This window comes from Pelodiscus sinensis, chromosome 3 (assembly GCF_052426305.1).
Source record: "Pelodiscus sinensis isolate ZL-2025 chromosome 3, ASM5242630v1, whole genome shotgun sequence".
Classification (NCBI taxonomy): domain Eukaryota; kingdom Metazoa; phylum Chordata; order Testudines; family Trionychidae; genus Pelodiscus; species Pelodiscus sinensis.
Window position 1 is genome coordinate 108707479 of NC_143054.1, and position 18143 is coordinate 108725621.

At 44.8% G+C, this 18143-nt stretch overlaps 1 protein-coding gene across 5 annotated transcripts in view; it reads right to left on the reverse strand.

Annotated features, from left to right (window-relative positions):
• LATS1 (large tumor suppressor kinase 1) overlaps positions 1 to 18143 on the reverse strand; it is a 45312-nt gene that overhangs the window by 4293 nt on the left and 22876 nt on the right. For all 5 annotated transcript variants that reach the window (XM_075924419.2, XM_075924418.2, XM_075924417.2 and 2 more), the window contains 3 exons: positions 14147 to 14729; positions 12856 to 13038; positions 5632 to 5738 (listed from right to left, as the gene is read on the reverse strand). In XM_075924419.2, the coding sequence (XP_075780534.1) occupies positions 5632 to 5738; positions 12856 to 13038; positions 14147 to 14729 (873 nt within the window). The remainder of the gene's footprint in view (positions 1 to 5631; positions 5739 to 12855; positions 13039 to 14146; positions 14730 to 18143) is intronic.

An 18143-nucleotide genomic window follows, 5' to 3' on the forward strand; every position in this document is an offset into this window, starting at 1 on the left:
GGATGATTTAGTTGGAATTGGTTTTGCTTTGGTCAGGGAGCTAGACTCGATGACCTCCTAAGCTCTCTTCCAACCCTAGGATTCTATGATTCTAAAGCATTATTATCCTCATTGTACAAATAGGAAATCTGTACTGACTAGGTCTAGTCTATACCAGAATTGCTGCAGTGATGCAGATGTATAGATGTAGCTGTATTGTTAATGCAGTAGCTCTGTCCCAAGGGTAGAAAGGTCTCCTGCATGCATAAATCCTCCTCCTCAAGTGGCACTATCCACAGAGGGAGAAGTCCTCTGGTTGACATAGCTACTGAAATTCAGGGAGGTTGAGTAGTTATGATTAGATGATTACTCTTAAAAATTTATGAATGTATTTTCCTTCAGGAAGCAAGAGACAGAATCTGGAAAGACTGGAAGATTCAATTGGGTAATATCTTCCTAAATTTTCTAATGTCATCCAATATTAAGGCTTCTAAGGGTTTCACCAGGGCCTAAAACCAGGACTGAAAATTACATGTGTTCTTTTGAATCTTCTTACCGATATTTTCCTCTAATGGACATAAAAATAAAAATACATAATTTGTTTTAATCATTCTGGATTGAATCTAATTGTACTATGTCACTGTTCCCATTCTTGAGGAATATGCTCTTTTTACTTCTCTTACATTCTGGAAAAAAGTAAAAGAAAAATATAACTATTTAGTTATGATGGGGTGTACCAGGCCTTCATGGCCCCTCTAGAGGCTGCACATCTCTGCTATACCCTGCCCCAGGAAGCAGCAAGGTGTAAGAAAAAGAGCAACAAAGGTAAAAAACTAAGTCCTTCAAGGGCTGGTAGGTTAGTGACAGCCAATCACAGCTCAGCAGCATCAGGTGCTGCAGGGCCTTACCAGTTCCGTTTGCCCTCACATCAAGCATGGGGAAAATCATGGTAAAAACTATTCATATAAGACTAGGGGAGTACATAGAAGAAAAATGATATTATAACAGTACTAAGTGGTTTCATAAAAGGAAAATGCAAGGTTGAACATATATAGTGAGACTACTAGAAATGGAGGTACAAAAAAAAGCATAAAATAGTAAGAACTTTTATATCAATCTCCCTGGATGTTGAAAAAACAATATAAATTAGCCAATGCTGAAATAAAAGAGAATGGTTTTGGAGTGACTTTTTCAAGGAATGAAACTATATAAGTCGAAATGGGAACAGCTTTATCAAAAACCCATATGCTTACAGATGGAACTCCACAAGGGAGTATTATCAACTCTATTTTCCATTATGATAAATAACTTCCCAGAATTTGTGAAGACAGGACTAGGTATATTCCTTTTCACAGATGACTGTGCTAAACAGACTAGGTCTAAAGAATAAAAGTAATCATGTAAAAGACAAATTAGGTACTCCAGAGAATTTCCAAGAGGAGAAGTAATTGGGGATTTAAATTTTTGCTTGCAAAAACTATGGCCGGGTCTGTGTTTTCTGAGATTGAGGGTCCAGAGATCGATATTCTGTGGTTTGATTTAGGTCTAGTTAGGACCTGCTAAATTGACCGCTGAGGACTCCCCTATCAACCCCGGTACTTCATGGGGTCGCAAGGACTAAGGGAAATCACTGGGAGAACTTTTCCCTTAAAATTCCCACATTAGGGACACCACAGAAATTCAACCTAAGGTATATTGACTCCAATTATACTGTGCTTGTAGCTGGAATTGCATATCTTAAGTTGACTCTCAGGGTACGTCTAAACTACATGGCTCCGTCGACGGAGCCATGTAGATTTGTTGTTTTGGCAAAGGCAAATGAAGCCGCGATTTAAATGATCACGGCTTCATTTAAATGTACATGGCTGCCGCGCTGAGCCGACAAACAGCTGATCAGCTGTTTGTCCGCTCAGCGCGCTAGTCTGGACGCTCCCCTGCCAACATCAAAGCCCTTTGTCGACAGCCCCGGTAAACCTCGTCCCACGAGGAGTAACGGGGCTGCCGACAAAGGGCTTTGATGTCGTTAGGGGAGCGTCCAGACTAGCGCGCTGAGTGGACAAACAGCTGATCAGCTAATTGTCGGCTCACCGCGGCAGCCATGTACATTTAAATGAAGCCGCGATCATTTAAATCGCGGCTTCATTTGCCTTGCCTGTGTGTCTAATCTACATGCCTCTGATGACAAAGGCATGTAGTCTAGACACAGCCTCACTTAGCGTAGACCTAGTCAAAAGCTTATGTTCCTAGGAATAGTATTTGATGTTAAATTAATTTGGAAAATTCATGTAGATAATCATACCAAAATGTAAAAGTAGGATGACTTAAAAATGCTTACTTAAAAGCATTGCTGGAAACAATGGGTTGCAGATAAGATGATGCTGATGATGTACTGAGCACTGATGAAGATCAGTGTTAGACTACAGATGCTACGTTTTTTGTTCAGCCTCAGAAACAACTCTTAATGTATGTCTACACTTGCACCCTAGTTCGAGCTAGGGATGCAAATGCAGGCATTCGAAGTAGTCAATGAAACGGGGATTTAAATATCCTGCGCTTTATTAGCATGATCTCACTGGTGTGCTAGTTCGAATCACAGCTGATTTGAACCAGGAAATACATGCGTTGGGACGCGTTAGTTCGAACCAACCCCCTTGGTTCGAACTAACGTTACTCCTCAAAAAATGAGTAACGTTAGTTCAAACCAAGGAGTTTGGTTCCAACTAACACGTCCCGGCGTGCACTTCCTGGTTCAAATCAGCTGTGATTCAAATTAGCGTGCCGGCGAGATCATGCTAATGAAGCACGGGATATTTAAATCCCCGCTTCATTGACTATTTCAAATGCCTGCATTTGCATCCCTAGTTCGAACTAGGGTGCAAGTGTAGACATACTCTAAAAAACTAGGAACTACTGGAAAAATAACATCATATGCTGCGAACAGCCACTTTGGAAGCAGCTATAAATCTAAGGATTAAACTATTAAATCTAAACTTCTGGACAAAAGGTAAGAGAATCATGAAAATGGAAGTACACAACTGATTTATGGAGTATCACCAGAAGCTTAGTTGACAAAATGATATGAATCACCACAGACTTCCTCATACTCATTGTCACAATGTTCCCATAATGCCTCTGGCACTGAAGGCAGCAACTAAGTTCCACCACTCCTATCCATTTCTGGCAAGTCTTTCAATGATTCCCTAGCTGTGCCCCAGGTTTTTCAGCTCAGTTTCCACAGCTCTTTGCCATTAAGGAAATAATGATCTAACAGTCTTCATATATTTGTACTGTCCTGGAGAAGGCTAGGAAATACATTTCTGGAAGAAAATTCATGGCAGGGGTGTTTTGGATCCCCCTACAACATAACCAAGGCTGGTAAAAGTCAGAAGGCTGCGAGTACAGAGATCTCCTGTTTTGAAAGCATGCTGAAAACAGGGATATTAGACTGTGATTAACTGAATAGTTATATAACCACACAAAATATTATTGGTTACACAACTATTCGATAGTACCTAGGGGCAGGACCAGCAGAGTTAATGTTAATACACGGTATGTATATAACTGTTCGGAGGGGAGGTGGGGGAGAGGAAAATATTTGGAAAGAAGAATTAGATTAGCTCTAGGATTTATAGATCCTGGCAGAGGAAGGCATCTAATTCCACCAGATGAGCAATGATGAAAATATGTGCTGCTATTAACAAAGGAAAGATGAATCTGGTGAGTAGCAGTCCAAGTTAGCAGTATGTCATTCCAAAATAAACAGTCAAACCCCGTAAGAGCAATATACAGTATGTCAATCCAATGTTCTATGGGTAACCAATTAAAATTGTTTAGAATCAAGAGTTATATGGACATATTTCTTGGAGATCGGGGGAGCGGGTCCGCCCCGTCACAGAGTAGAACCGATTCACCCCGCATTCAGCCCGCGCTGACTTCCGCAATTTATGGGGTGCACGGTGGGTGGTGAGCCGCTTGTGCCACCTGCTCCTGAGTCGCACTGCGGCCAGAAGAACGCTGAATTCAGCGGTGGCAGCAACGTGCCAGATGGTACGTCGGGGGGCAGGGAGGGTGTGCTGAGTCGGGAGATGTTACGGGAAACGTGCATCAGGGGGAGGGGCTAATAGGGTGGGACCAGGTGGGCGGTTCAAAAGGGGTACAGCCACGGGGGGGGGGGCGGGGAAGAGGGAGAGACAGAGCAGGAGAGAGAGCGGGGTGGAGGAGTATTGGGAGTAGGGCAGAGGAAGGAAGCGGAGGAATAGAAGGGACGCACTCCTCCACACCCGGCATCTGGGGGCTCCTCCACACCCGGCATCTGGGGTAGAGACATGGGGATGGGGCGGAGCTCCATGCCATCTCACACTGCTGCCTCTGTATCAGTGGCAGCAGCATGGGGTGGCAGGTAGGAGCCGGTTTTTGAGGGGAGTCAGTTTAAAAAACATCTCCCCATGCACAGAAGCTATGCCAGCATCCCAAGAAGCAGCCCCTGACCACAGGAGGTCCAAGGTCCCCGCGGACAGAAGCTGTGCCAGCATCCCATGGCACAACCTCTGTTCGCGGTGAGCCTGGGCCCATTGGGGACAAAGGCAGCAACGTGGAGGCAGGGGAGGGGTGGCGGAAGCAGCTCATGTGAGCCGATATGCATGGGGAGCTGGCTTGAAAGCCTGCTTCCTGTACATACTAGCTCCCGCCTCTTCCCCCACCCCCTCGCCCCGTGCTACTGCCTGTCTGTCAGAGGCACCAGTGATGAGGTAAAAGGTGAGGGGGGGGGGGCGCGCTCCACAGGTCTGGTGCTCATGGGGAGCCAGCTCAAAAGCCACTGATAGCTCCCCACAGCGCCGGCTCCTGCTCAAAATGAGGGAGGGGTCTCAGGGCTAGAGCAGGGGTTTAGGGTGTGGAAGGGTAGTAGAACTCTGGCCAGAAATTGCTTATCTCCTCAGGCAGTTGGCACTTGGCAGCACAGTGGGGTTAAGACAGATTCCCTTCTCTTCCCTGGTCCCGCACCACTCCTGGAAGTGCTACAACGTGTTGCCCTTTCCCGCAGATGCCACCTACACAGCTCCCATTGACCACAGTTACTGGTCAATGGGAGCTGCAGGGTTAAGCATACATGGACTCTCAGATTCCCTGATCATTTGCCTCTCCACAGAAACGGGTGAGCACAGGTGAGCAGCCTGGCACTTTGGCTTCCCCCTGCAGTAGGGCGAGCGAGCACTTGCAGTTCCAATCCTGCAGGGGAGTCAAGGCTCAGTGATTCTGCAACTGTGGGCTGGATGAAATTAAGCAAGTGGCCAGATCTGGCCAGCATGCTGGAAGTTTCCCAAACATATTATAGTGTAAGAGGGCAAAAATGATTAGTTCTTGATAAAACATGAACTAATGACAAGCTTGGATTATTGTGTGAAACTGAAACATCAGATCTTACAATATTTACCCTCTGAAAGATACCCTTTGACTTGTAGATACAGTTAGTTTAATCACCTAGTGTGGTACAGCGCTTATTCACTTAAAAATATCTCCTCTTACTTTATATAAGAAAGCATTACACAAATTCTAACTCTGCTTTTTCAGAAAGGCAATTCTTGTAGGATTATACATACTGCTACTTTTGCACATTACTATTACATAATTTTAACACCTAATTTTCTTAATTACCTTCATTTGGGTTTCCAGTGGTGTTTGCGCCAGGAAGGGAGGCTGCCCCACCAACATTTCAAAAAGAATTACTCCAACACTCCACCAATCACACAGTTGGGTATATCCTGAAACAAAAGCAAACTATGAAAGTGAAGCCACTGCTTTGGTTACTTAGATTTACATTTCAATGGGTAACAATGATCAAGTAAATATTTATTGCATTCTTTTCCAGATTAATAATAATTTAATATTTATTTTTGACCCAGAAAAGCTCAAGAACAGCTATACTGGGTCAGACTAATAGCCTATTTAGTTCAGCATCCTATCTTTTGACAATGGCCAGTGTCAGATGCTTCAGAAGGAATGAACAGTTGTCTAGACTGTTTCTGGCAGCCAGAGGCTGAGGGAAACCCATCACATGGAGTTGTGTCCCTGACCATCTTGTCTAATAGCCATTGCTGGACCAAAATGAACTTCTCTCATTTTTTTTTTTCACCAATTTACACTTTTGGCCTTCATAACAACCCCTGGCAACAAGTTCCATAGGTTGACTGTGTGGTGTTTGAAATATTTCCTTATGTTTGCTTTAAACCTGCTGCCTACTAATTTCATCTCGTAATGACTCCTACGATTCTATTAACTTTTTTGACTGTTACTGAGCAAACGTTTTCAGAGAACTATTCCTGATGACTGCAAAAATCTCTTTGAGTGGTGACAACTAATTTAGATCACATTTTGTATGTATAGTTGGGACTGGGTTTTCCACTGAGTATTACTTTGCATGTATCAACACTGAAATTCATCTGCCATTTTGTTGAGTCACCCAGTTTTGAGAGAGATTCATTCAACTCATTATAGTCTGCTTTGGATTTAGTATATTTTAAGCAATCTCACTGTTTAACCCTTTTTCCAGATACTCTGTAAATATGTTAAACAGCACAGATCCTAGAGGGATCATATTATTTGCCTCCCCCCTTTGTAAAAACTGACTGTTTATTCCCACCCTTTGTTTCCTATCATTTAACTAGTTATTGATTTGAAATAATCGTCCCTCTCATTCCTAGACTGCTTCCTTTGCTCAAGAGCCTATTGTGAGGCATCTTACCAAAAGCTTTCAGAGTCACACTCAGAGCATTCTAACAGATTAGTGAGACATGATTTCGCTTTACCAATGCCCTTCAGAGTCCCCCCCGCCCCCCGCTATAATGTATTCACCTGTTTGGCTGAGAATTGTTTTTTACTACAGTTTCAACTGATGTTCCCTCTAGGGGGGTGTGCACAAAGAATTCTAAGCCCACCCACTTCCTTCACAGAGCTGTGCAGCAGCACTCACCTTCCTTCTAAACCTGGAAGGTAAGTAGTGGTGGGGTCCAGCAGCTGCCATGTGGCCCAGTGGGGTGCATGGTGGTTTGCTGCCTTATATGCCTGGGACAGCTGCATCCCAGCTCCAGCTCAGTGGCCACCACGCAGCCCTGCAGAGCTGGGACATGGCGGGCTGCTGCCTTGTGTGCTGGAACTGGAGCCAGACCACAGTGCAGCTGCCCCTACTGGGACAGCTGCACCATGGCCCTGGTTCACGCTCCAGCAGTTATTACGCAGCCTGCACCAGAAGCAACCAGGTGGCCACCACGCAGCCCTGGCCCCAGTTCCAGCAAAGAGCTAGAGCTAAGGCTAGGGCCACGTGCCTGCCCAGCTGCTTCCAGGGTGGGGCTGCATGGTGGGCAGCTGCCCCATGCACCTGGGACAGCTGCCTCACGGCCCTGGCTCCAGCTCTGGCAGCCACCACACATCCCACCCTGCGAGCAGCTAGGCATCCATCATGTAGCCCAAGCTCCAGTTCCAAGGAAGGGATGGAGCTGAGACCAGGGCCGCGTGATGGCTGCCCAGCTGCTCCTGAGCAGAGCCGCATAGCAGGCGGCTGCCTAGTGTTTGGGGGCTGCAATTGAGGTGCAGTGCAGCTGCTCTGGGGCCGCAGCTGGGGGGCAGACAGCCACACCACAGCCCTGGCTCCATATCTGGCACATGGGACAGCCGGCCGCCACATGGCCCCGCACCAGGAGCAGCTGGGCAATCACCACGTGGCTCTGCCCCCAACTCTAAGCCTTCCATAGGCTCCTGGGGCTGCATCCCCCCATCCTCTCCTCCAAAAAGTTTTTTCCCCCCTGCTTGTTTTTCTCTTTCCCTTAGAAACCTCAGCAATGTCAAGTCTAGTCTTTCCTGAATTTGCCCTAGGACCTGTTTGGGGAGCTGGGGGAGTGTATGTCTCAGAAACTTGTGTATTGTGGATACACTGTTCATTGTAAAAAGAACACAAAGTCCAATTTAACTCAGCCATACTGTTCTCACCTCTGCTGTAAGACACTGTAATCCTGTGTATTGATACACTATACACTTCTAAATAATACCCTCTATACTTTTCAAGTTGCTTTTAGAATCCATGCTAGTCCATCTCTCCAATGCAGAACTCCTACTAGTTGAGTAAGGAAATATTTAAGGTAAACTTGGGACATGGTTTCAAATGCATGGAGCACAGCAGATTTAAGCCTTGGGTGATGGACAATATGATGCAGGTCCTAAGATCCTGGTTTAGTGTAAGAAGTCAAGGGTTCATTTAAATACTTGGGGCCAGATAATTTAAAAACTTCTAAAAAAAACCAGGTTTGAAGAATGTGCATTTCTGGTAATTAGTACCTTGGGGGCTATCCAGCCTCCCAAAAAAGTTTATCCTTAGGGCTGTCAGCTGAAGCAAAACTCCATGTGCCAATTCATAGACTCACTTCAGAGACCCATTAATATGTAACTGGTGCTGCTTATATACATTGCACTACCTACTCAAATAACTTCTCAGCAACAGTGTGTGGGGCAGCAGTAAAATCCTTATTGCCACTCTGCTTATACTCATGTCTCTTACTTTTCAGTGCGTCTGTCCGGAAAGACTATTTGCTCATGATAGTAACGGATGGAACTGTGCCAGAGAACCACAAGTTAAGTTTTAGATTTGTTGAATTGCACTTACTCATGTTTGGAGACAAGAAATGTCAGATAACGTAAAAGACAACTGTTAAAAGGCTGTAACAATTTCTAACCTTTAGCGAGAAAAATTATCAATTTTATTCTGTCTTTAAAGTCTTCTGTGCTACACACAGAGTAAAATCCTGGTCCTACAGAATGGCAAAAATCCCATTAACTTCAAAGGGGCCAGGAGTTTGGACTTAATTATAATTAAAGCCAACTAATATTCTTTCTTTTATGACAGTATATATTTGTTAATAACTTGTGTGCCAGGGTGGCACACATGACCTCACTAATATGACAAAACTCATTCCTCTCATGGATGGAAAAAATCTTAGCGGGAACACTGGTTTCAACTCATCTGCCTAGTACTGAAGTTAGGCTTACTGGCCTAAAATTGCTGGAATCACCTCTGGAACCGTTTTTAATGGCTATGGAGTGAGAATATCCTTTACATCCTCTAGAGCAGTGGTCTCCAACCTTTTTACACCCAAGATCACTTTTTAAATAACAGACCAAGCCAAGATCTACCGCCCTGCTCCTTCCTTGAAGCCCCGCCCCTTCCTTGAAGCCCCACCCTCTCTATTCTCCTCCTCTCCATCACTTGCTATCCCCAATCCTTATACTGCTGATTATTTTTTTTTATTCTTCTGTAGGAAGAGGTTTTTCCAACATTTGGCCTGTCTACACTGGACCAAATGTCAGAAAAAAACCCTTCTTTTGGAAGCCACCTTATTCCTTGTGGAAAGCGGAATATAGGGGTGACCAAAAGAGCCTGTTTTCTCTTCCACTAAAAAAGCGGAAGAACAAACTCAACCCTGGATGCAGAAGAGTTTTTCTGGGATATCTCCAGAATCCTGAAAAACTCCTGCAGTCTAGCTGGACCCTTGCTGTGTTGAGACAGGATGTGTAGGCTCTGGGGTGGGAATGAGGGATTTGGGTGTGGGAAGGGATGAGAGGTGCAAGCTCTGGGAGGAAATCTGGATGTAGGAGGAGGTGGAGGAGGGGACACTGGCTCGGGGAGGGGACTCCAGGCTGGGCAGTGTTGGGATACTAAGCAAGCCATAGGCTTGAGGATGTGAGGGTGCAGGAATTTGGGTTGGGGTGTGTGAGGGGCTGAGGGCATGAGGTTCCAGTGTTTCATAGGCTCAGATCTAGGGTCTGGGGAAGGGGGAATGCGGGAGTGGTTGTGGCCAGATGGGGGCTTGACCCCAATTGGGGGTTTGTTGGCCAGGCTTCATTTTTAAATAGAATACTATGTTAAACACACAAAGTTTCTGCATTGTCTTTATTTATGAGAATGGCAGGGAACCTGCCTTGAGTCAGGTGTCACTGACCCATAGAAAAGTCATTTGGGAGCAGGGGACACAGTACTGGGGAGGCGTGCTAGTGGGTTCTGGAGCAGGGAACAGAGTGCCAGTGGGGGTAGGGGAGAGGGGGCAGGGTGCCAGGACAGGTTTCTGCAGTAGGGGACAGGGTGCTGGGGGGGACAGGTTTCTGCAGAGGGGAGCAAGGGGACAGGTTTCTGTAGTAGGAGACAGGGGGCCAGAAGGAACTGGTTTCTGCAGGGAGGGCAGGGTGCTGAGGGACAAGTTTCTGCAGCGGGGCTGGGGGAGCAGGTTTCTGCAGTGGGGTTGGGGGGGCAAGGGAGAGGGAACAGGAGGGCGGGGGACAAGTTTGGGGCAGAGGAGAGGGAACAAGGTTGGGGACAGGGAGTTCCCTACACCAGCCACGGAGGGAAGCCTCTGACCCGCGCTCCCTCCGGACTGACCGCAGGGCAGCTGGGCTGGAGCGGAGAAAAGCGGCTGCCTGGCCAGCTGGCCATGGTGCTCACCCAGGGTGCCACCAAGCTCCACGTGGGCAGGCGCAGAAAGGAAGCTGCCCAATCAGCTGGAGCGCGGTTCAGCCTCCTCTGGGCTGAATGCCACAGCCAGCAGGCCAGGCAGCTTCTCCTCTGCGCCAGCCCACGTGGAGTGTGGTGCATCCTGGCTGAGCGCCATGGCCAGCGGGCTGGGCAGCTGCTTCTCTTCCCTCCAGCCCTGCGCTCAGCCCAGGGAGGCTGCACCTAACTCCAGCTGTGAAAGCCATAGTCAGATAGCTGGGGTGTTTCAGCCCTCCCGACCTCCCAGCTCCCACCATTCCTCGCAGCTACTCACCTGTGTTATTGCTCAGTGAGTAGCTGCTCCTCAAATGAGGAAATCTAATGTAAATGTACTGCGCAGGCGCGCAGTTCAGAGAGGGCTCAAGAGCTACTCTTAGAGCCCCTGAAATCTACCGGTAGCTCACGAGCTACTGGTTGGTGACCACGGCTCTAGAGTGAAGACTGAAGCAAAGAATTCATTTAACTTACCAGTTACCAACTCTATTATTAATCAATCTATACAAGTGCTGGTTTTAGAAAGGGCCGGAGCCTTTAGACCAGTCGTCTCCAACCTTTTTACACCCAAGATCACTTTTAAAATGTCATGGCAATCCAGGATCTACCCTATCCCTTGCCCAAGACCCCTTCCCTTTCTTGAGGCCCCACCTCTCCAAACCTTTCCACAGACTACCCGTTGCTAATGGAAACTCACCGTTAATTATATAATTACACCCGAGTCATTTTGCTACGGCTGCAGCTGGGGAGAATGTTTAATAATTTAAATTAAACCAGATTAAGCGTTTTAACTTTCTCATGTTAGTTTATCAAACTTCATTTTAAATAAAGTAAAACATTATGTCCAACAGAAAAGGTTTCAATGTTTTCGTTATTTATGGCAGAGGTGGGCAACCTTTTTGGGTCGGGGGCCACTGATCCACAGGAAAAAAAAATCAGTTGGGGACCACAGAAGTGAGAAACAAAAAAAACTCCTCCCAAAACCCCCAACCCTCGCTGATGTGGCCCCCAGCTGAGACACCTCACTCTTCTCGCACTCCAGCCCCCACAGGGTGAGGGGGAGGACTGAGATTCAGGGCTTCCCATAGGCCAGATTTACTTTTCTGGGGTTCCAGAGTTGTTAGATTTTGTGGACCCCCTTCGGATCTGGGATGAGAACAAAAATTAGGGGCTCAATGTGCAAGACAACACTGCCATCGAGTGGGATAGGGATGCAGGATCTGGGTGGGAGGTGGGCTGCAGGATGGGGTGATGAGGGCAGGGTCCGGAAAGGAGTTTGGTGGTAGGAGAGGGTGTGGGTACAAGATGGAGTTTGGGAGCAGAAGGGGTTGGGGGCAATAACACAGAAAAGGTGAAAGGGTGAGAATGCAGTCAAATAGCTATCTGGGAAGGGAGGCAAAGAAGTGGGGAGTAAAGGGAAATGCAGCTTCTACAACTGTATCCCCCCCCCCCCCATCTACCCTCTGTTCCAGCCTTACTTCTCTCAGCCCCATGATTCCCCCCAGCCTGATCCCCTGCATCACCCCATACCCCTCAATGCAACCCCTGCCCCCTCCCATCCAGCCTTCACATCCCTGTGCCCCTAGCGCACTCACTAGCAGGGCGGCAGCGCTGGGACTTGCAGACTCCTAAAAGCAGCGCTGAGGCACGGAAATGGGGGTGCAAAGTCACTTCCCTGCCTGGCCCAGCCCTTTGCCTGCAGGCAACAGCTCCAGGGCTGGGGCAGGCAGTGTCCAGGGCTGGCTCTAGCCCAGCCTGGTGCAGCAGGGTGCTGGAGAAGGGGCTCCCTGACCCTGCGCACAGCCCACAGGGAACAGTGCAGCATAGCCTGGTCCCCAGCGCACCACATGTGGCGGCCACCAAGCCATGGCTCTGTGGAGCAGGCCCAGCTCCACCCCCTCCAGGGGCAGAAGACAAAAGCCAAACACCTCTTCTCCCCCCCAGCATCCCAGCCAACAAGTTAACAATGAGGGACAGTCTCCTCTCTTTGATGTAGCCCAGCTGGAGTGCAGTGCAGCCTCGGCGGGCTGAACCTGTGGCTAGCTGCCCAGGCAGCTGCCCTTCTTTTCTCCACTCCAGCTGGTGGCATGACTACTGGCCAGATGGCTGCCTCTTTGATCCAGCCCAACTGGAGTGTGGTGTAACCTCAGTGGGTTGAACCCGTGGCTAGCTGGCTGGGTGGCTGCCCCTCTTTGACCCAGCCCAGCTGGCTGTGGCGTTCAGCCCACCGAGGTTTCACCACGCTCCAGCTGGGCTGGATCAAAGAGAGGCAGGGGCCTGGCCAGCTAGGGGTGCTGCAAATCCACCAGTTTTAGACAGTCATTTTGCAAAGGGATCAAACTAAAAAGCTTTACCTGTTCGTAACAGTACTTCTGGTGCAATATAGTTAGGCGTGCCAACAAGTGAATGTGCCAGACAGCGTTGATGCTGACGTGCTGCTCTACGCTCAAGTGGCTTAAGCCTGTCTCCACATCTGCAGTTTGCTGGATCACCCCATTCATTACTGAAATCCATGCTGTCTTGACGTGAATGGTCACCTATAATATAAAAATGAAGGTACTAATACTATAGTTTTTAAACTTGGTTCTTAACTAACTGTATTTTCTCTCCAAATTTTTCAACATTCCTATTATGAAGAATGCTTTCCATTCTGATGAATTCAAGTACTTTAAAATTAAAATTATTTAAAAAATATACTTTAGAGTATTAAGCTTGTATGCTCCCCCCCGCTTATGATGTAAAAGAATGTCTGAAAGTTGAGTTCTCTCTTTTGTCTTAAAAATTGATTTTTTGCCTAAATGTAAATTCTGATCTTCCTTAGTTTTGCTGCAAAATTTGTTGGAGATATAGGATATATACTGTTATTTCTGTCATCTGAAGTAAAGAAAGGCCATCTCCAAAATATCACTGAAATTAAATAGTTTAAAAAATAAAACGTTTGAAACAGTCATTAAAAAAATCTTACCTATCACAAATGTTCAACTTTCACATACTACCCTTCTTTTATAATGTCACCCTGCTTGCTACTTCTCCAATAACCATAAAAATCACCACCAACACTTTAAAGAGGCACTGAATTCCTAGTGTAAAAATAAGCCAGAAAAAAAGGATTTTGAAAAATCTATTGAAGAAAAAAAAAAAAAAAAAGGCACAAGCCCAATTTTCATTTGCAGGTTATCTATAGGAAAAATACTGTAAAATAAAGAAAAGATTAAGATACTGCCACTTGCAGAACAAAATGCAAAATGATCTTTGCTATAAACTTCCTACAACTATCATGATGGCATTAAAAATGCTTGATTTCCTTTAAAAAGCTTAATTAGTGAATTTCCATGTAAGTGCAAAAAAGGTATCAAGATTGTAGATCTCGGGTAAAATTGTCAAAACTTGACACTTAGATTCCTCCATACCATTTTCAAAAGTGATTTAATCCTGGTCAACACAGTTTTTGTACTGATATAACTATTTCAATAAGATGTGATTTTTTTTACTACTTCAAAAACGCATGCTGTTATACTGTTTTAGTTTATTCCCTTTCCCTTACGGTATTAAATTCTACCTCTGTTCATGTCATGTTCATCTTTTTACTCACGCTTAGAATTAGCATGAAATACTACATCAGTTCAGATAACAAAAACAGCTTACCACTTTGATAGTATTTCGAATCATGAGTCCATCGAAAACCTGTACAAAGTCCGAAGTCAGTCAATTTAATATGGCCATCGCGATCAATCAAAATGTTATCAGGTTTAATGTCTCTGTGAATGAAACCCATCTTGTGAACGCTTTCAACTGCGCAGGTCAGCTCTGCTATATAGAATCGTGCCAGATTTTCTGGGAAGACACCCATTCTAATTAACAGGCTCATCATATCACCTCCTGGAATATAATCCATTACAAAGTACAAATTGTCCTTATCTTGGAATGAATAATACAGGCGAACAACCCACTCATTGTCAGCCTCTGCAAGGATATCCCGCTCAGCTTTAACATGGGCAACTTGGTTCCGAAGCAGCACATCTTTCTTCCGCAGGGTTTTTGTTGCATATAAAGCATTAGTGTCCACTTTCCTTGCTAAGCAAACCTCTCCAAATGCCCCAATCCCAAGAGTCTTAATTTTTATAAACATTGATTTGTCCATTTTAGCCCTTTTGAGACGAATGTAGTTAGACTCCTTCTGGCACAGCATTTTTCTCATTTGATCCTGGGCATCTTGGGACAATCCAACCTATGAAAGAAAATTAAATTTCACAATTGAAAAAAAAAAAACCCACCTTCTCTCTTTGTGGTTATTAGCATACATTTAGAAGGTTTGGGCAAAGTAAAGTAAAAACTTCAATGTAAAAATGAGAATAAAACAATTTTTTTGCCTAACATACATTAGGTCTCTATAAAAACACTTAAGGTTAAAACAAAACCAAAAAGCCCCCAGCCCACAAAATGTGCAACTAAGGGATGGTTATAACAACAATACACACAAGGTGCCATGCACCACCATGCTCTTGATTACGGGAGCCATTTTTTGGGGAGGGAATAGGATGGAAGAAAAAAAAAAAAACAAGCTGATGGTGCCCTCTGTAGGAAAAAAACCCAGGATAATAGGGTAGGAGGGAAGTCATTGGTAACACACTATCCCTCACAGAGCTGTTCCCTCATGTGAATACTCCCCTTATATATTAATAAGTATACATGTTTGTTCATGACTTTGCATACTCAACTTTTAATTGATTCCTTGCATTAATGGAGTCATTACTTGCTTGATTCCTGATGCAATTAAACTGAACATATGAGGGATAGGGATGTTAACAAATGTGCATGTGTGTAAACATGTAACCCCGTGCTGTCCAACCAGTTCCAAGACAATAGCCAGCATAGTGACTACAGATATAGCTAACTAGCCAGACTCAACCTGCTGAATAACCACACTGTTCAAGCCAACTAGTCACACTCAACCAGCCAAATAGCCATGTGACCAGTGACTAGCATGTTGGACACCATGGGTGTAACTGCTGGATTTTTTTAGCTGTTATATGCTTAAATGTAGGGGGGGGGGAGGGAGGGAGGGCGGCAGCTTTTGAGCCAGTTCCCCGCAAGCACTGGCTCCCACTTGTCGCACACCATGCACTGCTGCCTCTATGCGAGGCAGCAGGTGCGGGAGGGCAGCTTAAAAGCTGGCCCCCCATGGGAACTGACTCTCACCCCTTCTTTGCTCAAAGGAGAGGGTGTGCGTGTAAACATTAGGATTAACCAACGAGCCCAGGCTTTTCAGTTAATTGTGTAAATGACTACATGCCAACATCTCTAATTAGGGATGTGAATGTTTAACTGGTGGGGGCTGGGAGAAGCCTTCAGCCCAGCAGCAGGTGGGGGAGGCAAGTTGCTCCAGTCAGGATGGAGCAGGCCCCTGCCTCCCACCCCCTTTAACCAGTTAAGCAACTAAATGGAATTTTACATCTGCTCTGTAGATTTTCCAATTATCCACGGTTTGATCAAAACTATTTCCATTTGATTCTCTTAATTAGATGTGTCCTTCCAAGGTTTCTTCCCTATTTTGCTTCTTATGAAACAAAGTCACAAAGAAAGGTGCCTTTATGTTTCACCGGTGTTTTTACACTAAAAATCCAATTCTATCATGGAAGAACTAACAAAACTATCAAGTAATAGAAGACAAGAGTAAAAATTGAGCAACCGAGAGAAGATTTTTCAGGCAGGATGTTTAATACTTGTTTGTGTTAATTATTGTATAATGCAAATGACTAGTATTTCAATAAAGGGTCATTTGGTTGAAGATTCTACACCATCTTTTCAAGTATTATACTTCACAATTACACTTCCTAATAAACATGCTCTGGAACCCTAAATAGTTCCCACGTAAAGATATAAAACGCCAAATTTAAACACTCCTGATATTTCTCAGACAAAAACAACTTTTCAAAACATTCAGGTCACCTTTAGATTCAGAATAGCAGAATAGGACATAAGCCAATACACTTTTTCAGGTCGTATTTGTTTACTTAATTCATTGTTCTACTGCCTTAATTCCTAACTCAAGTAAGTAGTGTGCCCTGGTGGGTGAATCACGGACAGGGGTTAGGCAAACTTGGGTTTCTGTTCTGGGCTCTGACACTGGCCTGCTGCCCAGTCACTTTCTCTGTCTCTGCCTCAGCCTCATCATCTGTAAAATGGGAGTGAATGCTGATAAAAAGCACTAAACAAGGATTATTAGTCCTTGATCTCTCCATCTTCTGTCCTGACTTCTTTTCAAGATCTCTCTTTTCTTTTGATGATTTCATCTGAAATACTGTGACTTCAATAATATTTGTAGAAATGACTTGCAATTCAATTCTGCATTTTAGTTTCTCTCTGGCGTTTTCATCTGTTTAAACTGAATTTATCTTATCTCCCAATCTTTTTTGGACACCCTCCATAACGTTACCAGTGAAAGCAGGACCAGCATTCACGTCCATCACAAAAGGTCTTCCACTCCTCCAATTTCCACCACCCATGCATTAAGGTTAGGGTTGCCAGATGGTTTCAACAAAAAGACCAGACACACTTGACATTACATCACAATCTACATTACATCTTATTTAGAAAATACCGGACATTTATATTTTCTCATTTATATTTTCTCAATTTGTTTCCCGAACAGAAAGCTCAAATACTGGACTGTCTGGTTCAAAACCAAACACCTGGCAACCCTAATTAAGGTGGTGCCCAAATCTTGCTATTTCTACCTCCATAACATCTTACAATGTTAAAGTCTATATTGTAGTAGCATCCAGAAACTGCAATCTGTATTAGGGAACCACTATTTTAAGCATTGTATGAACATACTGTAAGAGACAAATGCTATTCTGACTATCTTCCAGTCAAATATGAGTCAAGATAGGTAAACAAAAAAAGAAGAAATGAAGGAGAACAAGAATAGACATTCAATCCCATGATTATAAAGGTATCTATTATACAATTTAATGGTACCTGAATGCGTTTTTGTTTAAAAAAAAAAAAAATCAACTATCCAATTGGCATACAACCAGTCCACAGAGGATTTCTTACAGGCACCACAGTGGAACAGGGTCTCAGAGATTTGAAAATGTTGTTGTATAGACAGACAAGGTCACGACAACAACAACAAAATGTGGTGTAGTCCTTATCAATCTCCAGTCTTAACTATTGCAGCCTCCTATACGGTGGCCCCTGAACACCCACAATGCTTTCCTTTGTTACATCAAAACACTGCCCCTCAGTCAGACCATTCCATCCCTTCTAATGTCGGTATATTAACTCTCCCTCGTCCATGACATCAAGTGCAAGTGTTTTGTCCTCATCCTCAAGAACCTCCAAGCCTCTACTCCCTACTAGCCTTATCTCTATGTTGCTTCTCAACCCCTTTCCTCCATCAAAAATCTGAGCATCAATATCTTCTTTCCACCTCTCAAAAAAATATCTACATACTTTCCTCCCTGCTACCCACACTGAACCTCAAACACCCTTCCTGAAGTGACTTGAAAAGTCCCTTCCTTATTAATATTGCTCTTTAGGACCCACTTCTATGATGGCTACAATAAATTAACTTAGAAACCTATTAATTTTAAATGAAACAGACACACAAAGAGATACACATTCTCTTTACTCTTGC